General features: G+C 38.7%; 1 protein-coding gene across 1 annotated transcript in view; it reads right to left on the bottom strand.

The window, feature by feature from the left end:
* Positions 1-821, bottom strand: part of LOC121304067 (E3 ubiquitin-protein ligase KCMF1-like) — a 51,983-nt gene extending 51,162 nt beyond the window's left edge. Inside the window, exon 1 of the mRNA XM_041235041.1 lies at positions 632-821. Within this exon, the coding sequence (XP_041090975.1) occupies positions 632-647 (16 nt within the window). The 5' untranslated portion in view covers positions 648-821. The remainder of the gene's footprint in view (positions 1-631) is intronic.
* Positions 822-22,456: the final 21,635 nt, after the last annotated feature.

Genomic DNA, 22,456 nt, shown 5'->3' with positions numbered 1-22,456 from the left:
TGGAGGATATTTAGTTACAATTTATAAATCAAGGAAAATACAAAAACAAAATCAAAACAGGATTGAACAGATCCCAGACTACTTTTCTAAATAGTAGGTCAAATTATAAATGCATTTGTTTTAATAATAAGTCAAAAGCGATCTGTTTTCAGAGAAGTAGGCCTGTGACAGGCCTCATCCTCTTAGCAACGGCCACCTTGATGACAGTGCAATCAACAGCTCCAAAGTAGATGAGAGGGGAGGCAAGAAAAATACTCCCTCCCTCCCTCCCCCTGTTAAACAACATATAAACCGCACACATCCAAATGGGAAAGCTAAGAGAATCACCGATTCTTGCGTTGCCACTCTTGCCGGGGTGGGTGATGTTTGGGCCCACCCCGGTGGTTTGTTTGAGTCTCGTCCTTGCATCTTTACAGCGCTGTCGGCTTTCAGTAGCTAGCGAGAGACAGAAGGGGCGGGGGTGGGGGGGAGGGGGTTGAGGAAAAAGTGGCAAATTTCATGGCGGCCGCCATCACCCGCCTCCTCCAATGTATTTCAATTAAAAAAAAAAAAAAACACGGCTACTCTCTGAACAAGTGCTGCTGTTTTTCGGCCGTCTTTCCCTTCACTTAACTGTTTCCCCCCAGCTTACCTTCATGTCGGGACATCCTACAGACGCTGGCACAGGCCCCTCCTCGGGCTCCCTGGCACAGATGACACAAGAAGAAGCCGCTTTCGAGAACTGAAACCGGGACTCGCTCTCTCTCTCGCTTCTTTTCTCATGAAGATGGATCTGGAGCTTCCAGCTCTCTGCCTCCCCCTCGCCTGTCACTAGTACTTTCTGTGTTCTGGCGGACTCTCCTCGCACCACTAGAGGGAGCGCTTTGCAACATGCTTACACACTTACCCAACCAGCCTACCTCCCAAATCCACTCATTTATTTATTTATTTACTCACAAAAAGGTTTTGTAATACAACGTTCTGTGTAAGGAGTAACTCAACCGTTCCGCAAGGTGCGGGATCTGATTCCCCTTTATCTTCCTAAACTCATTTCAACGTATTTCTTTAACCGGGTGTTCATTTTGAAACATAAGATTAGTATAATTAAGTAAGAGGGATATCATTTTTGATTCTAGACCTAATGTACCGACCTTAATTTACAGTAGCTTCCATATGCTTCAAGTTCTTAGCTGCTAGTTGGTCTAATGCCTTATGGGTGTTGGTGTCATATTTTGAAATTAAAATACACGCACTATAACGTGTTTCTTTCAAAACTACACATTTGAGACCTATTCAGCTGATGTAAGTGCAAAACACGTAAGATTTATGAAATTATTTTGTTAGCTACAATTACAGCAGTGTATTGCCTGCAAAAAAAAATGAAACTAGTTCCAAAGCAGCAGGTCACTAGATGGCAGTGGTTGTTTCTTCTATAAACAAACCTTGGCTGCTCTATCCTGTTATATATACAGTATCTATGGCAGGCAACTAAAACTGAAGAGTGGCTCCTAAACTTAAGCACCTAAGCATTTATCCAAAAAAATAAATAAATAAAAAATAAAGCACAGTATTTGTGCAAAAACGTTATAAAAGGGTACGTTCCTTACTTAAGATACTATAATAACTCGGTGAAGGAGAAAGAAAGCATAGAAGCAGTTATCTTCCAAAGCAGCATAAAGGAGTCAAACATCAATTCAGCAAATACTCCAAAACACTCCACTGCTGGGACGTAGTTAAATGGTTCATTGATTTTGGATTGGTCTTGGACTGCATGCACATTACATTCTTGCATAGTCTTGGGAAGAAGACGATGCTTCGATGCTTCACGAAGCCTGTTACTTCCTACAATTCCAGATTTCCAGAAACACATTCACAATATAAATATAAAAAAAAAAATTAAAAAAAAGATTTTTTAAAATATGGATTTTTTTTTTTTTTTTTTTTTTTTGAGATATGGCTTATTTGTGTTTCGGGTATTCTTTGACTTTAATATATTTCCGTTAAATCACTTTCCTATTTCCATTCAGTTAAATGAGTTTATTATTCTATTAAGCAATGCAACTGTAACCGGTATATAGTGCACTATTAATCCTACACCAAAGATCTTCATCCAGTGCCACGTTTTCACTGCAGCCACTATTGTTTAGCATGTACGAATATGTTGTCGTATATTAGAATGCGCGCCAACCCTGAGTTATTGCATTAATGGACTCTAGAGTTGTAGGCAGCATTATTTTCTTTCTCAGTTATTTGTTATTTATATGAACTATTTTGCTGGAATGTGGTTCAATAATACTCATCAATATAATACAATGTGTATTGGTACAATATTGCGACTGAGTTTATGAAATGAAGTGATTTCATTATATTAATTTGTTTTAAAAAGATGGCAATTCCGAAATGTTTCTGAAGTTGAATGGTGAACGAGCCATCTTTTTGCTTATTTGCTTTCATTTTCTGTTGTACAGGTATGCTATCTTTCTGTATTTTAATTAAAAAATGTATTTTGTTTTCTTGTGAGATTAAAATGTGATTTCTTTCAGCAATGTCTGTGAATTTGTATTTTCTTTTAAATCGATTTAATGTCATTACTGAAGTTAATGTGAATGTTAATGCATTAATGGACTCTAGAGGGGAGATGAATGGTGAACCGAGCCATCTTTTTGCTTATTTTCTTTCATTTTCTGTTGTACAGAGATAAATAAACGTCGCCGCTTTCCAGCATTTGACCTTTAGTGGTCATTTTTTAACAAACAATTCAGTAACATTACACAACGGAGATGTAAGAAAACCGGAGTGTGCGCGCAGGCTGGGAAAGATGGACGCAGTTTTCAGCTCTTACTAACCAAGGAAAGAGGCGCACACTCAGACCGGTTACACAACCCTGTCGAACTGCATGACATCATTAATGATGAACTAATCAGCAGGTGTTATTATGTAGTAATAAATTACAACAGTTTATTCACACCTTCATTATGTTATCATAATTGTAATTTAACCTGACAGATACTGATGTTCCGAGCCGGTACTTCGAAATATGTATTTGTGAGTGTGTATGTCATCGGCTCATAGAGAGAGACAGAGGGTTGTGTTTGAAAGTGCCTAGGTTTATTTACTTACAAACAAGAGACAAGTATGTCGGTAATCTACGGTACACTCCACACCACAAAATCAGAGCTATCAGCATGTTAATTAATGACCACGACATACATCAAAAGTGTGTGTATATATATATATATATATATATATATATATATATATATATATATATATATATATATATATATATAGTACAGAATAAGAATTAACAATTAAATGTTTTAACAAAATTTGATAAGCGTCTCTACAAATATACACAAAAATATAAGAGTGACATGTTGTATGATGATTCATACATGCATATATCCCCAGAATCTTGTATTCTCAATAACTTCTACTGAATAATGTTAATGCCAAGTTTCATGACAATGGGAAAAATGGTTCTCCATCTATATGGAAAAATGAATGGAATAGGAAAAAGCGGCCACGAAGTCTTGTCATGTGCTACTTCCTCTTCATAGAGAGGTCTCACACCTTAAACCTACTACAGTTACACACACTAGACTCTGTCCCGCTAAACTAAATTCCTAACTCTTTTATTGGTGTCTGTTTCTTTTTCTTTATCATATATATCCAGGGTTTCCTTCTCTCTCGGTCGGCATGGCGACAAGGGATTCTGAAGTTGCTCGGTTGCCTCAGAACAATCTGCTGAGGCACGCTCACCAGCCACTTGTAGAGTAGAATCCTTTACCCAAATGTTTACGCACCTGGCAAGCACGTCTCATGCAGTGTTCAGGATTACTTCAACAAACTTTATTTACAATCACAACAAACACAAAAATAATCACTCGGTAACTGTAAAGGAAATCCTTGCAGCTGTTTTGAAGTCATCAGGGATCAGGTAAACTGTCAAAAAGGCAGCCTTATTGGATAAAAGATAATGGATTAAAATCCCATTACATATTCCCCATCAATGCTGGTCGTCATACAGGTGTATTTTCAAGTAGCTCCCAGGTTACAGCAATAACCAACTGTAACACTCAGATTGGTCTCTTCCATTCTGTTATGAGGAACAGGACAGTGTTCTGTCCACTGGGAAGGTTATTTCCCTTGCCAATGTTCTATGCAGTAAGTAGCTATCTGGTTTCTGGTAATAAGACTGTACTTACTGTCTTATGATACAGACTGTGTGTACTAAGCTGTATACCTGTCGATGCTCTTATTCTTTGCCAGAACGTATAAGGCCAGGCTATAGCATGACTAAATCATTACTCAGCCTCCAGCCACATAGATATTTGGAAAGAGACAGTCAGGACGAAGAGCTTCCTGTGGCTCACTCCATAATCATTAATCCGGCTTTCAGTGATTGAATTACATATTCCTTGGAATATCCGATGCCTATCGAATCTTATAGTTCTCAGGACTGAAACATTGACCACTTTGTAAAGCATCCATAACTTCAAAAATGTATACAGTATTAAACTGAGTCAAGCAGACAAATGTTTTGGCTAGTGTGGTATCTGTTTCTTATCTCATGATTTGTGGAGTTTGTGATGCTGTAGGTAATTCATCCACAACTCCAAATCAAAGATTATAAGATAAAACTTAAGAGATACCACAAAAGGTTATTCAACACTAGAACGCTCAACCCTTAAAATAAACACTGTAAAAAACGTTTTGGTAACCGAGTAACTATTTGAAATACCTGCGTAACAGGAAGCTGTTGTGATGTTATTTTTCAAAATGCCTGCCACAAGGTACATAGTGACTGCTATTGTGGTTTAAAAATAAATGAAGTATGCACTGTGTCTCTAAAAATGTAGTTCGATAACAGTCAGCCATGATGACAACAAGCACGTTTATTTTTCACAATTGCACAGTTCAGTACAGCTAAGGTTTGCTTTAGCGCAGTTGCATGATACAAAGCCACCTGCAGATTGGCAGCCGCATTGAATAAGTTCACGACATGCTTTGGCTGCTCGAGATAAAGAAACAATTTGGTAACCTACCTAGAGGAGTTGGTACAGGCATTTGTCGAAGAGTGAAATAATCTGATTCAATGCAACATGCATATTCTGATTAACTATTTGAAATACCTGCATGAGATACTTGTGTCTTATCTCCAGGCAAATCAATTCATTTATTTATAGTACTAAAATGTATTAAAATAGACTAGAATGTATCTACATTGCATTTTAGAATACATTTTCAGAAATGTATTTCTCATTACAAACAAAGACAGCATTATTTGCTCAATAGATAAACTGTTTAGCATCTACAACCTGCAACATAGTAGCAGATAATACAGTGGAACTCTATATTAATCTGTGCTGATTATTTTTTTTTTTAAAAGATGATAGAGGAATAATATATGCATGTAGATAAAACATGTAATAGAGACCATGTGACTTTCTGACAGACAAACATCAAGCTATATTTTCTTTCTTAGCACTGTTGTCTAGTCTATAAGTAACCTGAGTCTGTATGTTACTGCATAATAGTTCAACTCATTTTTCAAAGTATGATTAAAACAGTTTGATATTCATAACAGTGTGATAGTCTGTTGACAGTTAAAAAGACTATGAAAGATTTTTTTTTTTTTTAAATATCTTGTGAATTGTGAATAGAGCTTTGCAGCTTTAAACAAGTGACATTTGGTAAATTAAGACCAGCAGCTGCCTGTATGTAAGACTCTCCCCTCAAACAGGCATGCACCCTTAACTGCCTAAATGCAGTACTGTCGAGATTTCAGGTCTCACCTGTTGGAATAAATCAGCCCTGGCTTGAGTCTTTAATTAGCAGGTGTTGATTAAGGCTTTATGGCCCTCAGTAATGGAATACAGTATATAGCACCTTGGCTTAATGATTAGACCAAGTTATATTGTAACTACTCCAGCCAAACTGAAATAAAAAGTATAATTTATTGAGGGAACCCAACTGAGACTCTTGTATGAATGGCTAAACATTATAGTGAGGTGGGTTCATGCTAAAATTCAACATAATTGTTACAAGCTGGACAAAAGTGCCAAATTTGGTATAGATACTGACATGGGTATAGAGATTAGAAAAATCTCATGCTCCGAAAAAATGGAGTAACAGGAAGCTGTTGTGACGTTATTTTAACAAGTGCCTGCCACAAGGTACATAGTGACTGCTATTGTGGTTTAAAAATAAATGAAGCATGCACTGCGTCTCTAAAAATTTAATTAGATAACAGTCAGCCATGATGACAACAAGCAAGTTTATTTTTCACAATTGCAGTTCAGTACAGGTAAGGTTTGTTTTAGCGCAGTTGCACGCCACACAGCCACATGCAGATTGGCAGCCACATTGAATAAGTTCACGACATGCTTTGGCTGCTCGAGGTAAAGTCTTCCAGATGGGCTGCTACTGATTACCCTGCAGTGTCCACCCCCTGTCATCTGATGTAGATACAACAGGATTGGCTTGCTGGGAAGTTGTCCAAATGCTTTCCTGATAGGCGACCTGTGACAGAAAGAATGAATCTTGGTTTTAACCCTTCCGACTTATGAGGCGATGTGTAAAGGGAACAGAGTGCCCCGGACTGGATGGTCTGACAATTCATTCCAAGGGAAAGGTGGAAGTCAGCCATCTAGAAAGGGGGGGGAGCTACGGTACACCAAGTCATCGCCCCAGAAGAGAAGCGACGTGGCAACTGCGGATTGGAAAAGAAACGGCTGCATTCACTACCCATGGGGGCGTGACTGACGGTACAAAAGGGGACGTGGTTAAGCGATCTGTTCCTTTGTTATGGTTGTGAGCAAACCGCTAAGGAGAACCAAAAATGAACTGTGAGTGTATAGTGTTTGTTTATTTTTTTGTCATGTTGCTTCAGACCAGCACCAACCCAGACAACACTTCACAACTGTGCACTAATAAATTATATTTAACCACTTGCATGTTAGCAGTCACTCTGGACTTGTGATCGTGTGTGTGTCTTTGTGTGTGTATATACTGTATTTATTATTCGGGACTGTAACCCGTTGTTTTGGAACAGTGCAATACACGTTGCTGTATATTGCCTGGCAATATTTGCGGTAACCAGACCTGGATTACAAAATAAATATGTTTGGACCGTGAACTTTGCTGGGTCTCTTCTGTTACATTGTCACGTTCGACCACTAAACCTTATGAGAGACAAACACACGATACTTGTATTTAGGATAACAGTCTCCTTTTGAGAGACTATATTTAATGAAGCATAATAATTATAATATTACAACGTTTTATCTGAAACTCTTCCTAATTAGTAGTATTACTGTCACAATAATGCAAGTGTTTCACGACTTAAGTTTCACATTTGTAAAATATACAAGTATTTAAAGAACAATTGAACAAGAAACAATTCAAACCAGTTACTGCTTTCAGTCAGGCATACTAATCTAACTAAACCACTTTACATTATGACTGTTTTAATTCCACTTATGCTTAAGGCTATGAATATATGCTTACCCTCCTCTGAGGTGCAATTGATTCAGAGCGGCTTGGTGAGGTCAATCAATAGGTAAAGGCTTTTCATGCAGAGTCTCAAACCTGGATTACACTACAGAGGCTGGGTTCAAATTCTCACAAGCTCAGTTGAGGATCGGTCATAAAAAGAACGCTTTGGTATTGTTTGATTAAAGTTTTCATGTCGAGTTTTTCAGTTGCTTACCACCCATTCATAACGTCACCACAACAACAAATGTGGTTACAATGTGTCAGCTAGCTAGCAAGCTTACCTAAATGTTTAGATTCATAATACAAAATATTTAGCAAAACTGCAAGATCAAACAACACCCTGACCTTTTACACTGTCTAGATGGCACTTACTGGGTATAAGTTCATTTGTCAGAGAAAATGGTTAGTTAGAAAAAGTCCCCAGCTCTGGTCTCATTTATAAATACTTGAGTTGTTGCTGCTTCACTGAAAAGGTGTTAACAGAAAAGACAACTATAACTCATCTTTTAGAGAAAAAATGGTGCTAGTGACCAGATAGCATAGGTTTATTTTTAATTATAGAAAATGCAGTATGCATCTATACTTTATGATAAAAACTATTTAGCAGCAAGCAAGCAAGCTCTTCAGGTCAAGAGGGACCCCATCTTTTTCTGTTCTTCTTTTATCCCTCAAACAGCAAGGCTGGTCCCAGGCATCCAGTATTCTGCCTCACAGGTATGGTGATCTCTCTCTGGTTGGCACATATAATGCACTGCAACTCTCTCAGTAAGCTCCCTACACTGCAGACTCACCATGCTTCCCATGGCTCCCCAGTCTACTGGCTGTTTACACTTAAGGCAGATTGCTCTTATTATTTTCTTTCCATTGAAATTAACCACTGGCTCTACTGAGCTAACCTCAGTATAAACACGATATCTTCCAGGGGAGCAAACTGTACAAACTCTCTTTTGAAATGGGCCCTGTCTTAGCTGGCACTCGTCACAATGACAATCTGGGTGTCTTGGAGAAGCTTGTTTATTCCTGAAATTTATCACTCTCAAACCAAATCTTGTGGAATCCCCTGCAGGGCAGTTATGGAAAGTCCCGTACTTATTCATCTCAGTCTGCTCACATTAATACACTAATCTAGACACACCATGGGCCATTTTAATGTCTCTAATATAACATGGACTTGCCTCCATATCTGCCACTTTCCACTCTGTGCTGTATTCACAGTCAGTGGGTATTTGTAACAACAGATTAGACAAGGAGCCTACATGAACACCAGTGTTTATTTTATGTATTCTCCATTACAGTATAGTAATTTAACAATAATTTGACTTGTCTTAAATACTTAAAAGAAATATAGCGATGAAAACCAGTGTATCCTAAAATTAAAACTCATTACTGTATTTGATTTAAAAATTGCCAATAACAGCAAATAAGTACTACTGAACAATATTCTCAATACTGTATTGTGAACTCTCCTATGTGCTGCTGTAATGCAATGTACAGTTGCTTAAACTAATTTTCATAACCAAAATTTTAACACATTACTTTGGTAGCTTTTCTAGGTTAAATCCAGCACAGTAGGTCTTTGAATGACAGACTTACCTGGGTGGGTGGGAAATCCTCCAGACTTTTTATTTGCTTCATGAACAGTTTCCTCCTTGTTTCATTCATAGATGCTGAGACACTTTTCTTGTCATACATAATCACAGTGAGGTGCTCAAGATGCTAGAAGTATGGCATGGAAGAGGTAACTGGTTCATATCTCGTGCATGAAGAAAAATGTTGCGGTTTTGTTGAGGATATCAGTTCCTGGCCTCCCAGGCACTCTTTTTGCCCTTCTTAAAGAAGGATTACATAGTGTCACAACCACTGAAGGAGTGGAGTAGCGGCAGAGCAAGTGACATGTCCTGGCCAAGTTTGTAGCACATGTTATTGACACGGTAGTAAGAGAATCCCTTGCCCACACCAAAAGCCACCCACAGATCCATCTCAGGAAAACATTGAATCAGTCTTAAGAACTGGCCAATTAGTATTACTATGATGTCAGAATTAACAGTGCGGACCATAATCCTCTTTACATCTGTCTGAAGGGCATGTAGTAGATGTATGACGATCCTGGTATCTGCTTCTTCATACATGCAATCTCCCATGAGTTGATCGCTGCCTCTTATGATAACAGATGCGCCTGCAGTGATATAGAGCGCCTTACCTTGTGGAAACATTTCCTTGGCCACTTCTTCTCCTTGCTTTGGGAATCCTGAAGAAAGTCTTTCCACTTTTTTGGCATTTTGGTTTGGGGATACATCTTGATGCAAACACCACTTCCCCTCTTTTCCTGAGTACAATGTTTGAGGCTCTTGGGGAAGTAGCTGTTCCACATGATGCCCATTCTTTTAACCTTTTGTAATTCACCCAGAAGAAATTGTATGAATACCTTGAGAGCATAGTCTACAAATTTAGATGCTGCGGACAGAGTGTGGATCAGAGCCCAACCATCAAACATGGTGGATTCTCAGATTTGCTATCAAAATCTAGTTATTTCAGCAAACCTGATGGAGTTCCTGAAAATCTGATAGTGATGGTGAGTAAGTTGATTTTCATGTCCAAATAAAACCGCAGGATCGCCATCATGCCTTTGGTTAGCAATGTACAAGCGTGCAAAGAGACGGACATCATTGCAGAGAACAGCCAGCTGGGACCCTTTATTTTTGGCCTGTCTTAGACGACCTGAACAAATGCAGTGGATTTTTCTTGATGGATGCATGAATTGACTTCACTATCTTAACAAGAACCTCCTTTTTGTACTTCTGGTACTGGTCTAACCCTAGAGCCTCCATTTTACAAATTGTGGGCACAACTGATTCATCTGCACAATGATGGGTGTTTAAAACCAGAAGCTCAGGGCAGTTATCCTCAAATGGGTTCCTGTACCCATTAATGACCAGAATAAGGCTGTTGACTTGTCACTGAAAGGACTGTTGAGTTGACAGGCCATCCTCATGATGCTTGTAGTTTACCTCAGAATCCTCCTCTGGAAGATATTCACTTTCAAACTCGGTCAGTAGCCTTGCTTGCTCAGGACCAGATGTCATCCATCTTTGAAAAGCGACTGTCTCCATCTGATATTTTAGCTATAAGATCAGTATTATCCATGTCCAAGGCCATCTGCCTTTAGGACCTCTCAGTAGTCTGTTGAGTATTTGTTTATCTTAAATTAGTTTTTAGTTCCACAGAAAACACGCTTTTGAAAATGTCAGCTGATTTACCTCTTAAAGCAGCGTGCTTCTGGGGCTTCAGGTTGTGCTTCTTGTCTCCTCTTCCTATTCCTTGCCCTCTCCAGTTTTTATTTGTTAAACTTCTGGTGGCATGTCCAATGCCAGAATGCCTTTTTATCCATGAATGTATATGGTGTTCCATCACTGCCAAAATCAACATGAACTGGCAAAGCACCCAGCTCCTGAAATTCATGAACAGATTTGAGGAAGTCATCATAAACTTTAAAAGCAGCATTGTGTTTGCGATTCCGTGGGAATGATAAATCCCCTGAGGTCAAATTATGCATGGGTTCCAGTCCATTAGTAATGTTCAATGTGCAGCTTCAATATAGCGGACCTCAGAATGTTATGGACACAAATGACAAAAAGACCTATTTTAGATGCATAAAATATATCCTGTTCCTACAGACTAAACTGGCTTTAGTATCAATAGATGGAGAGATAAATAGTTTCCTTCCGCATAAAGAGAGCCTAAAGATGTGTTTAAAAGTCTGAAAAATAGGAGCAAAGTTTGAACAGTCATATTTGTGTTATGCTTTGTTCAATTGAACTTAAATGAGGTATGCAACTTTCCAGCACATTGGACTTTCATTTTAAAATGTCAGTAACCCGCTAATGTATGTGTGTTCACAGTTTATAACACAATAAACTTTTACTTTTTGTAAATGCATTTGTTTGCCACATTTTTTCATCTGTGACAAACACTGACACATTATTATTCCAGATAACTTCATAATATTAAAGGAAACTTTATTATTTTTATTTTACAATGCACTCTGTTTATAAGAATCACTGATATAAGAATCAACCACATATAGTGATCAAAACCACTGGGACAAAATCACTCCTATGCTAACCAATGTAAAATAATCTGCTTGTAAGAATCATGCAATCCTCTATAAGAATCATTTCAGGGCAAACTGACAGCATGTAATACGGTATGAAATAGCCGCTAGGTAAACCATCAGTGTGGAAAGTGATATACCAGCCTCAAGCAGATGGGACAGGAGATTGGATCATGACCGTTAGTATGGCACCAATCTTGAAAACATTTCCACTTATAGGCATACAGTGACCTAGTGGAATGCGCCCTAGCATTCTGCAGCGTACCCATGACCGTGTCTCACAGCCCTAAGGTTGACCAGCAGTCCCTTTCAGGGGCCAGACCCATAGCTGGAGCCTGACCGGCTCCGGGTGCCAAAGTTTGCCTCTCACCTGACTGTGAAGATCCTGATGAAGGAGTGCTCTGGGCTATACGTGGGCTAGGGCGTTGACGCCGAGCGGACCGCTGCATCGGTGGAGGAAGTATCATACGGGGCAGTGTGTCGTTTCCGCCGAGGCAAAGAGATCGACCTGCGCCTTCCTGAAACATTCCCAAATGCGCTTCACCACCTGAGGGTGGAGCCGCCACTCCGATGGGTGCGGGCCCTCCCTCAAGAGGAGGTCCGGCGCCCGATTCTCCACACCCAGAACATGTGTCGCCAGAAGGGACAGTAAGTTCTGTTGGGCCCAAATCAGCAGCCTGAAAGCTAAGCGGTGCAACCCTTGGGACCGATGGCCACCCTGGTAGATGACATATGCCACCATTGATGTATTGTCTGTGCGGATCAGCACATGTCTGTTCTGCAACACGGGTAGGAAGTACTGGAGGGCAAGGAGCACAGCTTGTAGCTCCAACATGTTGATATGCGGGACGTCCGACGGCCCGACCAGGGTACGCTGACTCCTCTGCCTTCGCAGACCGCAAACCAACCCGAGTTGGAGACATCCATCGTCACTATCCTGCAGGTGTAAATCACCTTCATTCAGACTCCTTGGCGCAGGGGAGCGGTAACCCTCCACCAGCGCAGGGCTGCCAAGCAAGCAAGACACATTGTCAGCCGACGGTGTCTGTCCCACTTGGGATGCAGATGCAGAAAAGAGGGCTCAATGCAACAAAGAGGTCTTATCTTACCCATGTGAGAAGCAGAAGAGGGTGTTCCTCCCCCTGCGTGACTGTTAAGTACCCTCGGGAGGCGGGACCAGGGGGGCCACTGGGGGGAGGGGGCCTATCAGCAGCTTTGATATAGGAGCTCAGTGACACCTACAAATAGGCAGGAGTGTATTCCATGACAGTGTTTGGTGGCCATCTTAGAATTGAAAGGGAATCATATTTGACTATTAAACTGAACTTGAATGTGTACGGATGCCAGCACTTTAAATAAGGGTCAGTTACTTGCATAACTTTATGTCAATCGACTGCCCGTAGTTAACAAAAATCATTTCATAAATATTTCCTGTTATGAACTTCCTTTCACTAAATAAGTTTCAAAAGTGCTGATTTGAAAAAACATATTTTAGCACATGTGCATGTTCCTAGAGTACCACTGCTATCTTGTGATGAAGTTAGGAATCTCTTACTCCCTCTAATATGTCCTCATATTCATCATCAGTCAGTAACAATAATCAGAAATTAATGCATTAGATTTCAGGATTAATAAAATATTGAAATAATACTCCAGACGGGCGTTGTCTAGATACAGTAAATATATACTTTTACAATTAACATCACAGGGAACCAAAGAAAGGCTTGAACAGTAATTAATTAACAGGGAAGCAGTTTTAAGCTGAGAAATCAGAAGAAATCATCTGTGAGTGAGTTTTAGCAGCACTCGAGGAATATAAACTTCTCTGGTAGATATTAATTCAAAATCGTAGTAGTCAATAAATAAAGGCGCTATGGAGCTTTCTCGTGCACTGGCTACTTTTCACCACAGGGGGGATTCAAACACTGCCCTGTACATTCAGTTAATCAAAAGTGCAGTGCTCTCTTGACAATTCACCATTCAATAACTCACTAATCAGGGTAATTCACTTTCACTGATTCACTCTTTTCAGCATTTCAGATTTTAAATTTCAAAATAAATTTTACAAATCCATAATTTCCCCTTTTTTGTGGAAGGTATCTTTAATTTTCCATCCTGTTCGGTTACCTTGGCAGCAACGTCAAATAAACAATTTAGTTCAATATTAAAATGATAAAGGTAAAATGGCAGTACAAATCCGTATATGACTCCTGCAGACCTCCAGTTACTGTGCATTTTCTATTGAATTCCAGACAGACAAAACATATTAGACCAGATAATCTTCAACAATCTATCATGGACCATATCTAAGATTTTTTCATTCTAATTAGACTCATTTCTAAGAAATTCAATTGGCCTTCATGCTGCAATAGTCAGTAAAATCCACTCCACTTTTAAGATCACTTTTTGACAGTTCCAATTTTCTACTAATGTTGACAATATAAAGCAACGTTCAGAAATAAGGCCATCTCTTTATTCAGTAGTAAGGCCAACACTGCCCCTGCCAAATGTACAGCATTAAACCACTGTGAAATGACCTCTCTCTCTAATAAGACTTGCATGCTATAACCGTCCACACTAATGCGCCATGATGTCACTTACTTGCATATTGAATAGTCCCTTCAATAGCCTTAAAGGCAATGTTTCACCCCTGAAACATGCCTAATAGCCTGATAGATTACATTGACAGATTTAGTGTAGATTAGCATAATGTATTATTTAACCAACACCTGTGTTGGCCAAGTGTTATTTAGGAATTAAAGGTAGCTTGACTGAGACCATTTTAACAGTTGAACTGTAACCTATTTAAAGTTACAGCAACTGTCTGAATAATTTTGGTACAACTACATATTGCTGGTAATTACCTAATTATGATAAATGGGTGTTTTTATGTTTTTTTTTTTTTTTTTATGACACCAGTTGATAATGTTGAACTGACATGTCAACACTACCAGCCCTGCCTCTGCCTATATACTGCAAAGAGTAGATGGGATTGGCAGAGTTGAAAGGTCATATTGAATGGAATGAAGGCGGCAATAGTGCCGGCATTTAGGATTCTCCAGACAAGTTCAAAACAACTCAAAGCCAGGTAAAGGCAGACGTAGAGAAAAATGATAATAATTAAATATTGGAGCAAAATCCATAAACCAGTACGGGAAATATAAAAACATAAATTAAAATGACATTTGAAGTTCTTACTGTAAACTTTAAGCAAAGTTTTGTACAACATAGCACAACTATGGTTAGCATGGTCATATCTATTATGAACATGTTAGCTACTGTATTTCCATTTGCTGAGTTTAAACAGATACTTGCAATAAACAAAAACAACAAACGCCTTCCATCCTGCAGCTCTCCCCAATAAGAACAATTGTAAGGTTTTAAAGGCTTTTGCAGAGTCTGCCAGCAGAGGCCAGTCTTTCCCAAGGAATGAATACGTCTTCCTGCCTGAAAAATTCAGCTGACATGATCAGAAATAGTCAGCTCATACAAGTGACAAGTAGGTGGAGGAACATGTTTTGTTGTTATCATTTTTGTTTTAATCATCACAAGTGCTTATTCTATTTGTATTTCATTGATTAATTTTCCATTTTCTATAGAGTGCACTTTTAATAACTTTTAGGAATGCACAACTGCATTAATGTTAAACTTAAAATACGCAAGATACCTTTTCTAATGGAAGATTACAAGATTAATTGGCATACATTAAAAAAATATGATACACCAATGAAGATTTTTTTTCATTGGTAAAACAAAAGAAAGAAGCAAAATTCACATATAATAATGATCCTGATCCTTCAAGAAGTTACTAACAACCAAACGAGCAAAATGGGCCGAATGGCCGCCTCTCATTTGTAAACTTTCTTATGTTCTTCTTATGTTCTTATATCATGATCCATTATGCAATATAACTAAGCCACAGCCCACTCCAACAATGATTCATGTTTTAAAATTATATAACAGGGTAATGATGGTGCACTTAGTAATTCCATAACTTGCCATTTAAAGCTGGAAGGACTCAAACTAGTAACACAAGTAAATGTTACTAAGTGGTGCTTTCTAGGGGAAAATGCTTTGTGAAAGTTAAAGTAGAATGATGCCCACATACAGTAATGCAATGCTACTCAATGAATCACACTTTACATGTTGACCCAGATAGGGTCTTTACTGGGCAATAGATTGCTTTTAGGAACCAGGAATAAACCTGTTTTTTTGAGGACCAAAACACTAAATATGGAAAGTCTGTGTACGTCCTTTTATATGAGAAATCTGTTACTGTTTTCAGCACTGTCTCTTGGTCAAAGCATGTCACTGGCTGCAATTCATGTCAGTCTTTAGGGGCAGCAGCTGGTTGAATAATGACAAGAAGGAAGGCGATGAATTGCTGGGGACGATTTCACTCTCCATGTGAAATCACTTTGGAAGTGCTGGGCTACCTGAAAGGAAGGCATGTCATCAGAACTTTCTATAACCAAGTACGGTGTCAGCTGTGATTTTTAAAAATCCAAATATGTTTGCTAAACACAGTCAGTCACATTCTTAACAGTTAAGATTCAGGGAATTATTTTATTGTTTTCCCATTTATATACTCTACATGTAGAATTGAGTAGTTACTTTTTACTCATTTGTTACAGCTACACATAATATATATTACAATGACTTACAATGGCTACCTATGCATTACCATGTTTTCTGTATGCTTATTATACTTTGCTAAGCTTTTATGGTTTGCAAATTTATTATAAAATAAATATTTAAACACACCAAACACTTTACAAAAACAAACGGCACTTTGGCCAAAACAAAACAGACAATAAAAAAACACAAAGGAAACATGTTGGTTTTAAAGCCAGCAAGAGTAGCAATGGCTATGTTTCTTTTTAGTTCTCTTTAACTCACATATTTCCTCTCTGCACACCCCACCCCGAGTGAGCGATCCAAGCCTCTTTTATACAGCTGTGCCGGGACCCGATTGCTTGTTACTCATTCAATCGAGTCCAGGCACAGTCTGCATGTGAACTACTCTGGCAGGGAAGGTAATGAACCCTTCCCTGCTGACTTTAAACACCCGTGCCTAAATACATACATACATTTTAAATAAAAATACACAACACAAAACATAAAATTCACACCAGGACAGGGTGTACTCCACCACAGGGCCTATACACAAAGCTTTTTTGAGGTTTTACGGATGAAATAAAGTTTTGTAACTAGCGATTGTTGTTAAGGAAACCAAGTATACCAAACTTTATTTAATTAATTAAAACTGAAAAAATAAAAATACATTTACTCGTGAGACATACAGGTAGTGGACAAAAAAATTGAAACACTAATGTAAAGTCACTTAATAGCGTTGGATCACCACGTGCAGCCAGTAAGGCCTGTATGCGCCATGGCATAGGGTCTACCAGCCTCTGGAATTCTGCAGGAGGGATGTGGTACCATTCTTCCATAAGAAAGTCGATCAACTCATGCCTGGTTGATGGAGGTGGAAAACTCTGTCTCGGGCGTCGTTCCAGAATATCCCATAAATGCTCGATTGGGTTCAGATCTGGTGACTGAGAAGGCCATGACATATGGATAACATCAGTGTCATGCTCATCAAACCATTGGGTAACAATTAGCACTGACCTTGCCTTCTAAGGGAATGAGTGCACCCAAACCACGCCAGGAAAATGCGCTCCAAAACATTACAGAACCCCCAGAACCCTTCACTGTTGGAGCTAAGCACTCAGGGCTGTAGAGTTCTTTAGGTTGCCGCCACAAGTGCACTCGTCCATTTGTCGAGAACATGGTGAAGGATGATTCATCTGACCATATCACATTTCTCCACTGCTCGGTAGTTCACTGTGTTCTTTGCACCACTGAACTCACAAACGTGAATTGTCAGGTGTGATGAGCGGTTTGTGCACTGCAACCCGACTATGGTATCCCGCTCTGTGGAGTTCTTGGTGGATCATTTTTGATGAAACTGGATGCATGTGCCCCAGGCTGTAATTGCAGTCAATTGATCTGCTGTTGCTCGCCTGTTTTGCCTTGCACTCCGAATTAATGCATGGATATCTCGTTCCTGGAGTATGCACTTCCACAAATTGTTGCCCTTTGCTGATGATGTCTTTCTCTTTGAGTTCTATGCCAACATCACCTTATATACCATTGCTTGTGAAACATTAGCAAGTTGAACTGTCTGGTCACTGAAGCTCCTGCCAAACGTGCCCCAACAATTACCCTCTTTCAAAGTAACTAAGGTCTCCTCTTGTAGCCATGCTAGCCATAACTATAGGCAACCATGCCTGTCTAGCATTTTTATACAAGACCCTAAGCATGCTGGCATGTTATTTGCTTAAATAATGCATGAGCCACACCTGTGTGGAAGCCCTTGCTTTCAATATACATGGTGTCCCTCATTTACCCAGGTGTTTCCATTTTTTTGTCCACTACCTGTAGCTTTAGGTTCCATTTCCTGTAGAACCATATTTCAAATCCAAGATGAAAAGGAAGATGAGTCATAAGACACATGCTGCTAATATAAATGTCAAGAAAAATTAAAATTCCCCAACAGAAAATGTAATTGGGGATTTCATTATGAGACCTTATAAAGTGTACAAGCCTTTACAAACCCCAGTAGAACCATAGCAGACCAAATACTTCACAGTAGTGTTGAAAAAGTAGCACACTGTTATGAACAATGGATTTCCAGTGTATATTTATTTATACTATTGTAATATGAAAATATTGCCACTATGGTACCATTTTACTAAATGCCATTGCAGTGCCACTTCAATAACATTGTAGATCATTTGGTACAGCTGACTGCATATTAAAGTAAATATGAGTTCCACAAGCTGTAATTATATAAGCACGGAAAGCCTGCCCACTGTTTTCAATAGCATGATGATGTCTTATTCTCATACATCCCGTGTAAAACAGAGTAGTCTGACATATGACTGATCCCCTATATTAAGAACCAAAAAACAATAACAAGCAACCAGTATTCAGCATGAATGCATGTAAACACAACTCAAGATAATAGGCAGCTCCTTCACATACTGACACCTTCAAGGTGTACAAGAATATCGGAGCTCATTTTAAAAAGAGAATTTAAAGGGATATGTCGATATATCATATACATTTTCAGACAATATAATTTCATATCTGTTTACATTTCTAATTCCTGTTTGTGTTTTTGTATAATGCACTATGTATCTGTTTAGATCATTGTTCACCACGTTTGCTAACTAATGTCCTTTTTCAGCCATAGGGTTTACTTGTGAAAATACTCCTAAAAGTTGAATATCTGAAGTCAGGTGATTTGAAAAAAGGACTCATACGGATATACAGCGGTAACTAATAACTCTCAGATGCCACAGTTGCAGAGGGGACTGAAAATACGGTTGCACAGCCCAAAAAGTCTTTTTTTTTTTTTAAACCACCTCACTTTTATAAGTAGTGCCCCTGGTTTAAAAAGGACATCGGACGGTGAGCCTGGTGAAAAAATGTAGAAGCAACAAAATAAATTAAACATTCCAGCGACACAAATGGGATATGATAATAAATCATGCATGACCCAGACACTTTGAAAGAAGGTTATTATGGTAATAATATTTCCTCGTATTGATTATGGTGACATTGTATATTCCTTGGGCTCAATGTTTACAAAAAAAAAAAAACAACTATGTGTTACATCATTTGAGGCCTGTTTGTAATTGTCGACTGCATTTAATCACTTTCTAAGTCTAGACTAAGCTGCAGCTGCTGTTGGAGTAGGTCCATTGCTCTGAGCATTTTCTTGCTAGTTTTATACTGAACAAATTGTTTTACTCTTTTCAGAAAATGTGCCTGTCTTTGCACTTATTATATTTGAAATAGTGTGTGGTTTAAAAATGATTGACTTGCTGCCCTGTCCTGAGACAGAACAGTGATGATGTCTTTTTTTTAATAAACAGGGTGTGCTTTATTTTTCAGATTCTGTAAGTGCCATCCCTTTGTGTACAAATGTCAGGTATAAATGAAGCGCAAGCCAAACCGTTAACATTTTATGCAGGTTTTTACAGTTTGGCTTGTTGTTTAGCGCAAACAGCATTTTTGTCATGCTGGAGCAAATTGACTGTCTGCAGCAATGCCATGTTATGCAGCATTTTTCTTTTCTCACAGTGCAGTAAAATACAGTCACCTTCACCTGGATCCCATTCTACAACTGAAATGAACTAAAGCAAGCTTGATTGCTGGCGCTGCTTCATGGTATGAGGGACGGTGCCAGAATAGAAGCTGAAGTTATCACCTTGGAAGATAGGGTTACATCCTCTGACAACCTCTGTCTACTGCAAGCACTACTGAGCGTACTTAAAAGCAGGCTGCAGTATGAAAATTCAAGCAGTTATTGCTGCAGTGCTTGTTTTTACCCTGTTTAGCAGAACAATGTACTATTTTTTAAAACAACAATGTTAATGCAGCATATGTTTCAAATCTCATTTAAATTCTACTGCATTGTGCTCATGCTGATATATTGGAAGGTGTGCTTATGTGCTTAACTGCAGCTCAAACTGACAATAAAAATTGACCGCGTGTCACTAATTGCCAACTCGAGCTGGATAATCTGGATGTACTTTATCAAACACAGAAAACAATTCAACCAGCTGCTATTGCTATTTACAGAAACATTTATACTCCTAAAAAATGCAGGAAGATTGTCCTTCGTTGATTATTATTCAACTGTATGACGATTTAAAAACTGCAAAGTTCATGAGCAGCACAGACTGGTCTGAGCAGAGTTCTCCATAGGCAGAATTTCCGGCAAAGGCCTGCTTCACCCACCCTAATATCAGAGTGGCAATCAGCTCAGTCTAAATCATGCATGTGTACTGGTGGATGATAATTTTGAAACTATAACATACTAACCTTTGAGCTGCTAAACAAAAATGAAATATTTATGCACAGTGGTTGAGAGACAGTATATAATACCATTAAAAAAAACCTTCTTTTATTGCTACTTCATCAAGACACCATCTTAGCATAGGGTGCCCTTGAGCTAAGATGGTCGTGCAGTCCATCTGACCGGTTTCATGGACAAGAACCACACAGAAAATCAGTAGCACAAATGAAATATGACTTTCTCTTCATCATTCATTATTTATATTTATTTTACATAAAGCATAATCACAAAAATAGAAATTACATTTCTTTATTTTTTGTTTATAAAATGGTTTGGATCGCATTTTTTTTTTTTTTTTTTTTTGTGCCGTTTGCTGAAGTTTAACTGAAGTCCCTCAAGGTGACTTATTTACATTTTGGAAGTCTCTGGTTTTGTTACATCATGGGAATGATTAAATTATTGATATGTTAATTGATTCAAATAAAAAATGATTCACATTTGCTCCCTTCATTGCATGAATAATACATTTCTGGAATAGTTCAGAGAAACACACTGTTTAATGGTAAACTAACAGATCATCACATAACCATTTCAAAAAGGCGTGTCAAAATTAGTTGCATAGTTATACAGTTATACAATTATGTGGTCTATTCTCACTTAGAATATTTTCGCTATACCTGTATAATACAATACTAGCCTAGAGCAATAATATGATGTAAGAAAATCATATGTCACCTGGTCCTTTAAAGCACTGCTCACCTGGTAATAATCATACAGTCTCAGGAGTGCAGGTTCACATCCTGGCTGTGTAAATTTGCTGATGCTCGTTGGGCTTTTTTTTATGGATTCAAATGGTATCACTTTTAACAGATTTAAGATCTGATTGCTGCTCTGTCCTAAAAGGCTAGTTTCAATTTATCACTCAGTGCCTGAATTCCCACATCAGTTCAGAACAGTTTACACAAGACTTGACTAAGCTTTATCTAGTGGCATTTAAATACTCCAATCTGACTTCAGGCTACACCAGAAACCTACTGCAATGCCCGTAGTCAGGTAATCTATAAAAGTGAGGTGGCAATCAGTGTAATTCCTCAGTTACAAATATGTTTAAAATCTCATTACACTGCTGGGTGCCTGCCATTTGAGAACTGCACTTTTGCAGCCTGCCTTGGAGTGATAGAGATAATGCTATACAGTGACAATTATCATGTGCATCATCTTATTCGCGATCTTGTGAGATGCTGCAGTTCTGCTGAGTCCTGAGCTTTTGCAAGTTCGTTTTTATGGTTGTTAAATAATTTTTAAGTGTGAAGAATGCTGTTGGATACAAAGCACTGATAACACTGGCCTAGGAATAGTTATCTGTAAGCCTTGTGTCAAGAACTACTCATAGTGTTCAGTAAGAGAAGAATATTTATTTCAGGAAATTATAGGATAGGTGTGACCTGGGATTGCACCTTTCGACCTGACGGGATCCATCCTCCTATGAGGTCAGGAAAGGCTGGGTGATGGGATCCATTGCCAAAGGAGGTGAATGGGAGGAGGCTTGAAACATCATAACAGAAGGAAAAAGGTAGGCCCAAATTTAAACGACTGGGGTAAACCATTGAGGGAAAGAAGTAGATTGTCACCTTGCCTCTGGAATGGCGGGAGGCCATTAACAGTCTGCTTTTGCTGGGATTGAATGTTAGCCAGTGTGACTTGGAAACATGCTTTTTACCTGAAAATAACTTCCTTTAAGTTGCCTGATCTGTTACACTACTCAGAATCTATATAGAAAGCATAACCCTACCAGGACGATGATGACCTTTTTGCATTTCTTTACGTTTTTCTTTGCTTTCCCTGAGCTACATTGACGCTTGCAGATGCCTGTGCCTTTTTAAGAGCTTATTTTAGTAGATTATTCAGATGTATTCCATGCTTTCTATTGAGCAGCATATCAAATTTTAAAAGACCAGTGGAAACAGTTGAAAAGTATTCAATGCCAGGCTATT

The sequence above is a fragment of the Polyodon spathula genome, chromosome 2 (assembly GCF_017654505.1).
Source record: "Polyodon spathula isolate WHYD16114869_AA chromosome 2, ASM1765450v1, whole genome shotgun sequence".
NCBI classification, from domain to species: domain Eukaryota; kingdom Metazoa; phylum Chordata; class Actinopteri; order Acipenseriformes; family Polyodontidae; genus Polyodon; species Polyodon spathula.
This window is presented reverse-complemented; position numbering and strand designations above follow the sequence as displayed.